The sequence below is a fragment of the Mytilus galloprovincialis genome, chromosome 2 (assembly GCF_965363235.1).
Source record: "Mytilus galloprovincialis chromosome 2, xbMytGall1.hap1.1, whole genome shotgun sequence".
In the NCBI taxonomy this organism is placed as follows: Eukaryota; Metazoa; Mollusca; class Bivalvia; order Mytilida; family Mytilidae; genus Mytilus; species Mytilus galloprovincialis.
In genome coordinates, this window is record NC_134839.1 from 77,938,285 (window position 1) to 77,952,487 (window position 14,203).

The 14,203-nt window shown below is 31.2% G+C and overlaps 1 protein-coding gene across 1 annotated transcript in view; it reads right to left on the reverse strand.

The window, feature by feature from the left end:
* The window catches only part of LOC143062549 (chitin synthase chs-2-like), an 87,746-nt gene that overhangs the window by 45,188 nt on the left and 28,355 nt on the right, over nucleotides 1–14,203 (reverse strand). The window contains exons 11-19 of the mRNA XM_076234213.1: nucleotides 11,936–12,161; nucleotides 11,212–11,376; nucleotides 9,970–10,112; nucleotides 8,787–8,873; nucleotides 5,686–5,758; nucleotides 3,958–4,013; nucleotides 2,333–2,482; nucleotides 1,960–2,086; nucleotides 1,426–1,602 (exon numbers count right to left, since the gene is read on the reverse strand). Of these exons, the coding sequence (XP_076090328.1) occupies nucleotides 1,426–1,602; nucleotides 1,960–2,086; nucleotides 2,333–2,482; nucleotides 3,958–4,013; nucleotides 5,686–5,758; nucleotides 8,787–8,873; nucleotides 9,970–10,112; nucleotides 11,212–11,376; nucleotides 11,936–12,161 (1,204 nt within the window). The remainder of the gene's footprint in view (nucleotides 1–1,425; nucleotides 1,603–1,959; nucleotides 2,087–2,332; nucleotides 2,483–3,957; nucleotides 4,014–5,685; nucleotides 5,759–8,786; nucleotides 8,874–9,969; nucleotides 10,113–11,211; nucleotides 11,377–11,935; nucleotides 12,162–14,203) is intronic.

Genomic DNA, 14,203 nt, shown 5'->3' on the forward strand with positions numbered 1-14,203 from the left:
AACAGTTATTTTTTTGCTCGTTAAGAAAGAAAATTGGTCTATGTGCATATTGAACAAAGGACACAGATGGATTCATGACAAGATTGTGTTTTGGTGATCGTGATGTGCTTGTTGATATACTTTACCGATCACTCTTTCTGTTAACAATATATCTATCTGTTATGAGGCAGACATTACCTGTGAATGGGGACGAAGTCTGTATGAATTATTTTTTTGTAACTTAAATATTTGTTGAAAAAAAGAAACGGAAATACCGTAACGTTTCCGATTTTGGTTCTGTTCTTAGGGATTTTAATTTTGACGTTATTTAAGTTATGACGTCATATGCAATGTAAACAAAGAAACGCTATGCTATCATCAGGTGACATTTTTTTATATCAAGGAATTATTAAAAATGAAATTGGTATTGCGTTCCTTCCTATTTTATACTAGACTGATAAATATATATTATACTCAAAGTTTCATACGAACGAGACCGGAAAAAGGAAGTACATTGTAGATATCTGCGCAGATGCGGAAATTCAAAACATGAAAGATTTTGAGTTCATTAGTTCAATGAAAATTTCGGGAAGATTTTCCCGATTGATTTTTTTTGATTTTTTTTATTGATTTTTCTTCTGTTATTGGGGACTTCGTCCCCATATAATGCACTCTGCACAGTAGTTACAGAGAAAGGCATTTTGTAAATATTTACACATATTTATGAAAATTGTTAATAATTTACTATAAAGGGCAATAACTCCTTAAGGGGTCAATTGATCATTTTGATAATCATGACTTATTTGTAGGTCTTACTTTGCTGTTCATTATTGCTGTTTATAGTTTATCTCTATCTATAATTATATTGGAGATAATTACCGAAAACGGCAAAATTTCCTTAAAATTACCAATTCAGGGGCAGCAACCCAACAACCCATTGTCCGATTCATCTGAAAATTTCAGGGCAGATAAATCTTCAATTGATTAACAATTAAACCCTGTCAGATTTGCTCGAAATGCTTTGGTTTCAAAGTTATTAGCCAAAATCTACATTTTACCCCTGTGTTCTATTTTTAGCCATTGCGGCCATCTTGGATGGCTGGCCGGGTCACTGGGCACATTTTATCAACAAGATACCCCAATGATGATTGTGGCCAAGTTTAGTTAAATTTGGCCCAGTAGTTTCAGAGGAGAAGATTTTTGTAAAAGTTAACAGACGACGCCGAACGATGACGACGGACGACGGAAGCCAAGTGATGAGAAAAGCTGACTTGGTCTTTTGGGCCAGGTGAGCTAATAACAAAAGTTACGGATAACAACGTATTAAAAAAACTGTCCTGTTCTATCCTTCCTGTTTTATACCTTTTAAAAAAAATCAGTGTGATATTTTTCCTTGTATTTAAAACACAGAATAAATAGTTTTGATCCTCTTATACATTTACTTACTGTTTCTTTTTTCTCGTCGTTCTCTTTCTTTTTTTCAAACTCTACTTTACTTTTCATTTCTCTAAACAATTTTCTTGCTTTCATACCTAACCACATGGTGTGCAAAATTCCGGACAATTTTTCGCGATGGTATAACTGTTTTTCTAAACATAAGTGAACTGGTTCTCTCATGAAGACCTGCAATATAAGTATTTATTTAGTACTCCAATAATAACATGTTGAAAATATATTTTAAAGAAGTATATTAAACATAAGTATGTCTTGGTAATAATTATATCATTTTTGTACGATAATTAAGTAAAATATTCACAAGAAATGTGTAAGATTTGAAATATTGAACATTCAAACAAGTTTTAATAGACAAAAATTGATTAAATATTCGCAGATTGATTGTGATCATCTTGACGGGATAAAGCAAAACAAAATGTGTTCTCAGCGATGCATATACAGAAGGACATGATAGCGTTTGGTCAAAATATCAAAAAACAACTTTTAAAATTTATGATGAAATATATTCTTGGTCAAGTAACTTACTCTATGTTTTCCAATTTTGCACTCTTTTTTCAGGTCATCCGGTATAACTTTGTCTAATAACAGTTTGTTGGTCTGGGCTGGATTTTGCGGATGCTTCTTAGAAAACTCAGAATGAAGAACAAAAAATCTGAAATGTATTTTGTATTCATCATGAATTCGTAGTAAAACAAGCAGTTTATGATGTATCATTTAAAATTTAATTGTTTGATTGTTTATTCCAAATCCTATCCCATATTTCGGTTTATGAATTCTTTAATCATTGTTCATTTGATCTTGCACGATTCGTTAACATTCTCAAATAAAAATATTTTATTGAAAAATAGTTTTGTTTGAATATTTTGAAGACAAATAGCCATTAGCAAATATGTTTTACCTATTGTAAAAGTCCATGTGTGTTTTTCTGATTGGATAACCATTTTTTCTTATTTTAGCTATTTCAGTTATACCATTATATAACAGTTGCTTTTTCACATATTGGGCATTGAAATTATTCCCTTGCTTCTGTTCGTTTGGCTTGATACACCTTTAAATTAAATAAATAAATAAACATTTCACAAAATTAAAATACACATAGTTCTAGAAAAGCGCAGTGATAATATGACATTGCATAAACAAGAAAGTTGAACATTCGGTCACGAATAACGGTTATTTCTCTTTGGATGTCTTTATCTCGCAAACAACTTTTTTAAACGAAAAGTTCCTTATCAAATGGCAACATCAACGCCATATTACATCAAACGAACGGAAAACTCCAAACCATTTCATATCTCAAAATAATATCTTTGATATTTATAGTGGTTTCCACGATTGACCATGATATCAAGTTCTAAAAAAAAACATACAAACCTCTTCCTGTTTATTTATATCTATTATTTATAAAAGAACAAAATTAAAGCATAAGTAAAGACAAACAATGAGAATGGCATATATAATTTTGTTGATAAAAGATATCTATATAAAAATACTAATCTTAGTTTCGTGAATTGTATTTTGAAAATAAAGGTAGTCCATAAAAACTTACAAAACCAAATACTCGACTACATGTATATTAATCATAGAAACGACTTGAAAGCATTAATTTTAATTCAGAAATTGTAGCGTTTATTTTCATTGCGTTTTTCCGAGAGAAGACAAAAAATGCAAAATTTGTAATTGCGAATACCCTATTAATATCCGATATACCTAATGGGAGTTCACCCTGTAGTAATATTTGCATTATAAAAAAATCATCATAAGAATTCCTGAATTTACAGTATCATGGTTTTGATTAAATCTAGCAAAGACGCCAGCAAGTGACATTTATTCAATGCTCTTCAACTTTGTACTTGTTTGGCGTTATAAATATTTTGATATGAGCGTCACTGATGATATGAGTCTTATGTAGATGTATGCGTTCTAAATTATAATCCTGGTACCTTTGATAACTATTTACACCACTGGGTCGATGCCACTGCTGGTGGGCGAAATTAATACCATCAAAATAAAAGAGAGTGGCGCAATTAATACCTTTTCAAAACTGCAATTGGCGCAAATTGACTCTGTCCTAAATTATAATCCTGGTAAACTATTATTGTCCACATGCGAATCTGGTGCAGTTTATTGGTAACATTATTAATGGCATAAACATGTATAATGAGTCTGGTGAAGATAAAATATTTCAATCCTGTTATCTATGATTACGATGAATCTATTTACAACCACTGGGTCGATGTTACTGCTGGTGGAGTTTTTATTCCCTGAGGGTATCAACAACCCAGTAGTCAGCACTTCAGTGTTGACACGAATTATCATTGATATGGTCATAATTATCAATAAGTTGTTTACAAAATGGTCATTAACATGTAAAAGACCGATAACGACAAGGTTTTTTTTTGTCCGTTTTGTTCTGTTTATGACTGATGAATTTATTACTGAAGAATAAAGAATTTCATGTGGCCCCTTTTTATCCAATAAGAGAAGCTAATTCGTAACCGTTATAAAATAAACATTTTTAAATACCTGACAAAATGCGCCTCTGCATGTTTCATTTTCGACAAAAGTTTGTCCATCGACTCCTGAAAAAATATTGTGTCGTATAACGTAACTTCATCACTTGGGTAAATGTTATATCCGTAACTGCAGTTACGTATATCCAAAGATGGCGGACGATGTTTCTGGTCAATTTATTTTTTGTAAATTTTGTAATAATAGTGGTCATGGCGTTGTATGTGGTTTAACGTCTATTGATGAAGTTTTACACTACCAATTAGATACCAGATTGATCATAATAGTTTACATTAAAACTGCTGAACATATACACAGCTACTTTTGCGCAGGTACTATTTCTGTACTAAAAAAATGCAGTACTGGAAATTTAATTTTAATATTTAGTACTATTTCTTTACCTTAAAACTATGGCAATATTTAGGTACTTGTATTTTACAGTACTTGATTTTTACTAAATATTTTGGTACAGGAATAATACAATATTTCATGTTTGAAAATCATAACTTTGAGAGATTTGAAATAGAAAAAACTTTCAAAATGCTGAAATATAACGATAGTAACCAAAAATATGTAGTACCTAAATTTCAAGTACAAATAAAGTACTGTAAAATACAGGTACCTAAATATTACAATAATTTTAGAGTAACAAAATAGTACTGAATATTAAAAGTAGATTTCCAATACTACAAGTTTTTAGTACAGAAATAGTACCTATGCAAAGTAGCTGTGTATATATCATTAAAACAAAACTTGTATCAACAATACATATTTTTTAAATATTTAAAATTTAACATTTTATTATTTTAGGAGAGAGTAAAGAAATGTTTTTGCTGATTTTATATGCTTTCTATATTTATGTCATCTAACTTCAATCAACACTGTTCAGACACTAAAGAGATAAATTTTCTATTGTTTAAATATTAGAGATAGTTCAACAAGCCGCAGTTGTATGGTAAATAAATGTCCCTATAACTTTTTTTGCAAAAACTCAAGTGACTAATTTTATAATTTATAACGAGCACAAATCAAAGCATCAACACACTTGTATGAACGAACAAATAAAGACATATTCGAATAGAATGCACAAATATTTACATGTGTAAAGATTTGTGTCTTTAGGAATCATGGCAAGTCATTGAGAGACATTAGGGTCTCTTTATGTTGTCATTTTAACGGTATAATTAAAATTGCCATAACGCGCAGAGGTTTGGCTAGCACAAAACCAGGTTCAACCCATCATATTTTTTTTCTGAAAATGTTCCGTACCAAGTCAGGAATAAGGCAGTTTTTATTTAATAGTTCGTTTCTATGACTGTTGCATTGTTGTTTGTTTTGTTTGTTGCACTTCTGTGTTCTGTTACTTCTGTGTTTTTTCCTCTTATACTTGATGTGTTTCCCTCGGTTTTAGTTTGTAACCCGGATTTGTTTTTATCTCAATCGATTTATGACTTTTGAACAGCAGTATAATACTGTTGTTTTCATTTAAAGGTATTTATATTCAGCTACAATGTAAAGTAAAGATATCAAACATAAAGAATAACGTACATATTTGTGACAGGAAAATATGACAATTTGACGATATGGGCACCTTAATTTAGAGGTATATAAAAGAATTTAAAAATATATGAAGTGATATAACAGTAATATTCTATAGTGTTTACGGTTTGTTTTTTTTTTTTTTGTTTTTTTTTTGGTATACATATTATACCCGATATATCCATACATTGCACATTGACTTACCTTAAAGTATGAAATAACAGTTTTATGTGTATTTGCGTTGTCTCTGTGTGGTTCTTGGACACTCCAGGAAAATCTGGGGAAAAAATATCTACATATTTGTGGTATGAGTGCAAATGAGACAACTGTCCATACAAGTCCCATTTTGTAAAAGTAATCCATTATAGGTCAAATTACGGCCTTCATCACCAATCTTGGCTCACACCGAACAGCAAGCTTAATTTGTAAAATTGATTAAGGAATGACTGTAATATTTTTTTCTGTCTATGAAGAAAGAACATAAAAAATGTGGTACACACTCAATAACCGGCGTAGCGGGTTATTTAACAGTGTGCACCACATTTTTAGCTCACCTGGCTCGAATGGCCAAGTGAGCTTTTCTTTGCGTCCGTCGTCTGTCGTCGTCGTCGTCGTCCGTCGTCGTTAACTTTTACAAAAATCTTCTCATCTGAAACAACTGGGCGAAAATAAACCAAACTTAACCACAATTATTATAAGGGTACCTAGTTGAAAAAATGTGTCCGGTGACCCGGCCAATCAATCAAGATGGCTGCCATGGCTAAAAATAGAACACAGGGTTAAAATGTAGATTTTGCCTTTTACATTGTTTTTCTGAAACCTTAGAGCAAATCTGACAGAATAAAATTATTTATCAGGGTAAGATCTATCTGCTCTGAAATTTTCAGATGAATCGGAGAACCCTTTGTTGGGTTGTTGCAATTGGTAATTTTAAGGAATTTTTGCTGTTTTTGGTTATTATCTTGAATATTTTTATAGATAGAGGTAAACTTTGAACAGAAATAATGTTCAGCAAAGTAAGATCTACAAATGAGTCAACACGATCAAAATGGTCAATTGACCCATTAAGGTGTTATTGCCCTCTATAGTATATTTTTAACAATTTTTGGTAAATTTTTGTAATCTTTAACAAAAATCTTCTCCTTTGAAACTACTATGGCAAATTTAAACAAACTTGTCCACAATCATCATTAAGGTATGTTTTTTAAAAATGTGTCCATTGACCCGTCCAGCCAACCAAGATGGCCGCCATGGCTAAAAATAAAACATAGGGGTAAAATATAGATTTTGGCTTATAACTCCGAAACCAAAGCATTGAGAGCAAATTTGACATGGTTATAAAATCTATCTGCCCTGAAATTTTCAGATGAATCGGACAACCCGTTGTTGGGTTGTTACCACTTTTAAATTGGTAATTTTAAGGATATTTTGCCGTTTTTGGTTATTATCTTGAATATTATTATAGATATAGATAAACTGTAAACAGCAACAATGTTAAGCAAAGTAAGATCTACAAATAAGTCAAATGATCAAAATAGTCAGTTGATTCCTTCAGGAGTTAATGCCCTTTATAGTTAATTTTACCAATTTTTCTTAAATTTTTGTAATTTTTCACAAAAATCTTCTCCTCTGAAACTACTAAGACAAAATGTAACCAAACTTGTCCACAATCATCATATCATAAGAGCATCTAGTTTAAAAAATATGTCCGATGACCCTGCCCTCGAACCAAGATGGCAAACATGGCTAAAAATAGTACATCGTGTAAAATGCAGTTTTTGGTTTATATCTCTGAAACTGAAGCATTTAGAGCAAATCTGACTGTTGGCATACAACATTGATGAGAAGCTTGCATCTTGAAGGGATTATCCGCCATAATTATTCAATTCTTAATTTGTGAAATGCAATTTCTTAATTCGTAAACATGCAAAAAAATTTATTTGTAAAATGTTATTTCTTAATTTGTAACATGTATTTTTCCATCCGTTACATGTGAATTTCTTCATTTCTTGATTTGTGACATGTTGGTTTGAAACTTGTAGTTTTTCTTTAGAAACGGAACTTCTCATTGACTGGCAGCGGTAAAAATTTTATAGACGCGATCTCACCGAACGTGACTCAAACAAAGTAACTACATTTCACAAATTAAGAAATTTTAAAATTCATGTAACGAATGAAGAAAATACGTGAACAAATTCAGGAATTTTGAAATTCATGTAACGAATGAAGATAATACGTGAACAAATTAAGAAATTGTGTTAAACTTTACACATTAAGAATTTACATTTTACAAATCAAGAAATGTAGAAATTGATGTAACGGATGGAAACAATACATGTTACAAATCAAGAAATTACATGTTACGAATTAAGAAATTGCATTTCACAAATTAAGAATTGTATAATTATGGCGGATATTTCCTTCCATACTTGCATAATTGAAATTTAACCATGGACATATGTGTCCCTCCGGTACTGCTGATGAGGACATATTTGTCTCTCCGGCTGCAAGAGGGTTAATACCTCTTTTTATGATAGTCATAACGACCTAGAATATATATTGTTAAATTTTACTACTATACTTCACTCTAATCCCATTTGCTTACAAAAAAGTGGGCAACAATGTCACCAAGTATCATCTATTCAAAGATTATTAAGAGATATTCAAAAGGATTACTATATCTTACATATGAACTCCACATATTGGACAGGGTTGCAATTTTGCTATATCAAAAATGTGAATATTTAGCAATCTAATTAAAATTAAATCTCCGCAGTCACTAATTTTTAATGTTTGGTCCCTGCGTGGGACAGCGACCAAGCATAAAAAATGAGCGTACGCGGTAAATAAGTTTTAATTAGATTTGAATATTTCGAAAACTAAAATTTCTTAGGCAAATGATCCATTTTCTTTTGCAAGTATATTTTCGAAATTCTAACTACATGAGGTTACATTCGTATAATGCCGGGAAATACAGCAACTGGATGTCGTATGTCAAACTTTGACGTCATTCGATATAATTATGAAATAACGCCCGGTATGCGACACGGGTTTAACTATGTGATACGGGTAATGTGGTATAGGGTAGGTGATACAAATTGGAAAAAAAAGAACCTTTATACGATACACAAAATTGCTGCATTTTGTACTAAATATATGATAAATAATGATATCTACATGTATTTCTCGTTATGTTATACGTTTTAAAAATAAGCTTTTGTTGTACATAATATTTGTTTGCTTCTTTTTTTTTAATACATTTAAAACATGTCGAAAAATGTCTTTAAAATATAAGAAATGTTTACTTTTTCAAAGATTTTCCAAGATCTTGAGACAGTTGTCTGGTATATATTGTCCGAACTTTCTTTGACTGTCGTAAATCACATTGTGCTCTAAAATCAAGAATAAAGAAAGTGATACATTTTTAGGAAAAATCATCATATACATGCAAGTCTATTGAAAACGTTGTTACTGTGGTTGCTCTTCTTCAATATAACGTTGTTTTTTTAGTATATATAAATGGAATAATCAGGTAAAAAAACAAATATACATACAACAAAATATATAAAGATGTTATTAACATATGTACTTATTTTCGCGTTATTCTACGGTAAAACAAAAGGTGGGAGTTACCAAGAGGTTATTCAAAACACAAGTCCAAATAACAGAGAACATATGACAAAACAAGAATGTGACAAAAATTAAAATCCACAAAACTCTACATAGTGAACTATAGACTGAGCAACTGGGAGATCAGGTGATGTTGGGATTCGATCACTACTAGTGGCATTCGTCGTGTTGCCCTTTGTAAGTAAAAATTGGCAATAAGTCTCATTCAGTGATGTTCCAGTAGAGAAACGAGAACATATTCGTGGTAATCGTGGACATAGCTAGCACATTTATAATGTTTCGTAGACCAAAAAGATTGTTTAAGTTTTTAAATTATTACATTTTGTTAACATCCTTTTCGATAACTATAATTATTCTCTTATATTTATCTAACTTTACAGCTGGATATCTATAATAAAAAAAAATGTGGTATGATTGACAATGAAACAAATCTCCTCAAGAGACCAAATGACACAGATTGGTTATCGTAAGGCCTTCAACAATGAGTAAAGCCCGTACCGCATAGTCAGCTGTAAAAGGCCCCGAAACGAACAAATGAAACAATTCAAACGAGAAGACTCATGGCCTAATTTATGTACAAAAAATGAACGAAAAACAATTATTAACACATCAACAAACAACAACCACTGAATTGCAGGCTTCTGACGTGGGACAGACACATACATACCGAATGTGGCGGGGTTTAACATGATAGCGGGATCCAAACACTCCCATAATCTGGGACAATGGTGTAACAGTGCAACATAAGAACGAACTATAGAAATCAGTTGAAAAATGCTATACTCAGCAGATGCATAGAAATACATTTAAAAAAACCACAGAGTGGACGTGGATAATGTTTAAATATATAATAATTACTCTGATATTGTGCCGGTTGGTCCCTTTTTGATAGTAAAAAGATCGCTGATGAAAACATTTTCACTGACTTTCATACATTCTAACAAATCGTCGTTCAGAGTGTCTTTGTTCTTATCAAGAAATCCATGACAGTCATAATCTACCTAAAAGGTAACAGCTTGAAAGTGTAGTATTTATAAACATTTTTATTCTTTATTTCTATACTTCTTTTAATATTTATTTTAGAAAATATTTCGGACAGAGTGAGCCATGAGGGGGTCAGACATTGAAGTAAACTCCATTAGCATATATAATTTAAACTTGTAAATGTGACAGTTTACATCTCATTAATATTAGTCGAATTGATTTCACTGTACATTTTGTTTTACCTTAGAATCAATTTTGTTATTAATCATTTTTCTGTACAACTTTCATCATTCCTATGATCAAATTTCTCAGAAAAAAGATTGAGGGCTCTAAAACTACTTGTTTTATGCCGCCATATGTTCATGTGATTGTCCAAAGACAGAAAATAAGTCAATGGCTACATATATATGTATAGTAAAAATACGTTATATGTTTTGGTATCAGACCTTTGATATTGATATCAGATCTTAGATATTGGTATTAGATCTTTGATAATGGTAAAAAATGGATCACATCTTCGATATAGGTATCAGATCTATGATATTGGTATCTAATCTTCGATATTGGTATCATATCTTCTATACAGATATTAAATTTATGATATTGGTATCATATCTTCGACATTGGTATCAGATATTTGATATTGATATCAGACCTTTGATATCGATATCCGATTTTAGATATTGGAATCAGATCTTTGATATTTGTTTCAGATCTGGACAATGTTATCAAATTTTCTTTAATGGTATTAGACCTTTGATATTGGAAAAAGATATTTGATTTTGGTATACAGATCTTCGATATTATTATCAGATCTTTTATATTGGTATCAGATCTTTGATATTGGTGTCATAATATTATCTTTAATATTGATACAGATCTTTGATATTAGTATCATATTTTCCATATTGGTATCAGACCTTTGATTTAAGTATCAAATCTTTGATTTTCGTATTAGATCTTCGATATTAGTATCAGATAGATCTTTGATAAGTTAACTTTTTGTCTCGACACATGGTAAATTTATTTTTAAAAAAACCACATGACTGTCTGTTAAGCATGAATTTCTTATTTTCTTGATATTGAAATATATGGTCAATAAATATGGATATTTACCTTTCCGGCGAAATGGCATACTGTGAAAACTGGATCGTCATTTCGTGTTTTTTTAATGATTTCTGATTTATCATGGTTTGTTGTAACTTTAAAAACAAAACCTGCATCTGAGCCTTGCCTGAACTTAGTTTCTTCGTCCAGTAAATTAAGTAACCCAAATGGCTTCTAAATAATAAAAGGAATATAATTGGAGGTCGATAAATATTGAGAAAAGGAAAAAATATTTGAATGGTATCTATTGAACAGTCCTGTTAGTGAACAAATATTGGAGAACACTACCGTAATATGAATATTGTACTGCATTAACTCTGCCTCACCAAATCTATATTCTACTAAAAGTAATTTCAAATATTCTTACACTTTTCATATGGCTACAATTTCAGACTTTAATATCATATATAAATTCTTAATAAGAACCGCATGTTTTTGAAGCGATAAACATAGGGCATACTAGACTTTTGTTATGTCTTACATTTGATATTATTATTTTGGGGGAAAACGAACGAAACATATGCAAAGCGAAGTTTTTAAGAAGCCGTGAAGACATTATGGGTGAAATACTTTGACATAGTTAATTTCAAAAATGTTGTCCATAAGGATATGAACAGAATTGTGCAACAGACACAGCCTCTTAATGTACAATACCTTCATTTAAAAGATTTCAAATATGTAACATTATCCATAAGATTATAAGCAGACTTGAACAACAGGAAATGTATAATACCTTTAGGAACGTATCGATAATGTCTTCATTATTTTTGAAATCTATATCTTCCAATGGAATGCCTTCATCACGGTATAGCCTTTTCTCATTCTTAAACACATGGTCGTTCATAAAATTCTGAAGACGTTCATTAACGAAATTGATGCACAGTTGTCCAAAACTGTTGACTGGAAAGTTCTCAAAACCAGCAATATCAAGTATCCCTATAGATGCAGCAACCTTTTTCCTGTATGATTAAAAAACATTACATTAAAAAAAAAATATATAAAAAGTTACTATAGTAAGTGTGTATAGTTCTCGTAAAATAATGTACGGAAATGATTTATTTATTATATACAATCTACATAAATATAACTGGAAATATTTTTATAAATATTGCTAAAATGTTATTAATTTTTGGTCTTATGAATTGCCTGTAACATACACTAACAAAATTCATTACGACCAAAAGGAATCAACTCCGATAAACCCGTCAAGCAACTTTTTATAAAAGGTCAAATGCCATTTTAAAAACACGCTGTTCGATACCTTTAAATCATCTTCCTACTGTCACTCGTACAGATTTTGACCTTCAAGTCATTGTGTAATATGACCCGGCGTAAGTTATATGTGGCTGAACGTTGGCAAGGGTGCAATCAACAGTTTTTTTCTATGACGTCATATGGTAAGGGACCATGTATAAGTGACCCTTAGTGGTGGACTGATTAATAAAGATACTTGTATAAAACTAGATATCACTGGAATCAGAATGTTCTCTAGTTTATAATGGAATAAAAAAAAAAGTGTAATTTTAATAGTATAAAAAAGTTTTATCCAGAGAAACTGGGAAAAACATTGCCTAATTTAAGCTTAAAAAACCTGAAATCAGGTCATGTGCACACCCCTGAAGACATGATACCTGCACATTTTTCATAATCAAAATTGTATGAATTTCATAGATTTTTACCTGGTCTTTCAAAAAATTCATGCTTCAGGGTACGTTCGCCTGCTCCGAAAAGAGCTACAGCTCGGGGGGGCCACTTGCTATATAATTAGTGGTAGGGATGAGCCGCTGGAATAGGTCACTTTTTCATGCTCTATGATATATGAAAAGGGTGAGAAATTCAGATTAAATATATCAGTAGGTTGCTATTATCACTTGCTTGATTATATCATAAGTATCTGAAACTAATCAGGTGTCCGTATTTATTCTTGATGCGGTTAAACCACAGTCGCAAATGCATCAGTTATTTGTCAAACCAATTATACTCTATTTATTCTGATGTGGTATTTCCACTGATGCCAGTGATAGATGCAATAAATCCAACTATTTAAACATTTACACCTAATTAACATTCAAGGGTTTGTATACATAAAACATGATAACAATTATTTAAAAAAATTCCATTGTGACAGCGTCCTATAAGAGGGAACGGCAATGAAACTTTTTATCAGTTTTTGATTAATATTTAAACATGTTAAAATCAGTGAAGGTGTAACACTCTGGGGTGATATTACATTTATCTGACCACAGATGTAATACCATCTATGATCTGACCAAACGTCTTTTATATGTATTGTATTTTGGAATTGAAATATCTTCATAATGAAAGATGTAAAATGGGCAATAAGAAAAAAGTGTTTAAGATGTGACGAATTTATTGGAAAAGAAGGTGATATTATTGCGACTATTTTGCTTCTTAACAAGATGATGAGCGGGGAAAATATTGAAATATATCTATAGGTCTGTTTTTTGTTAATTAATATATGACAAGGTATATATTTTTGATAAACAAAATATATGAAAAGGGTGGGGTACTTGATGTCTCAGCTGCTCACCCCTACCAAAAAAAGTTTGAAGTGCCCCCCCCCCCCCCCCCCCCGAGAGCTACAGTGGCTGCAAATAAGTTTTCAATTTTCACTGCCAAAAAACAGACTGTTTACAGTGTTGTCTCCCCTCAAAACATGTATATTTAATCTATTTTTTTTAATTATTTTAATCATTCAACCTGCTTTAATTGAAGTTAATTAACATATCTTTACAACCAAATACAAAAAGCATGATACTTTTTCACCAATTATGTTGATAAAAAGGGACTTCCCTCCATGTCTATTTTTAGTTAAGGAATAACCACTAGTTTTTTTTTTATACGAAACTGTTTATAGCACCCCAAGCAATTGGCATGTCAAATGTCAGTAGTAGTTCTAGGAGCATACTAGGTAACCATTATAATGTTAATCGCACCGTCATTGTCAGAGTTTTACAATGTCATGTTGACACAGGAACTG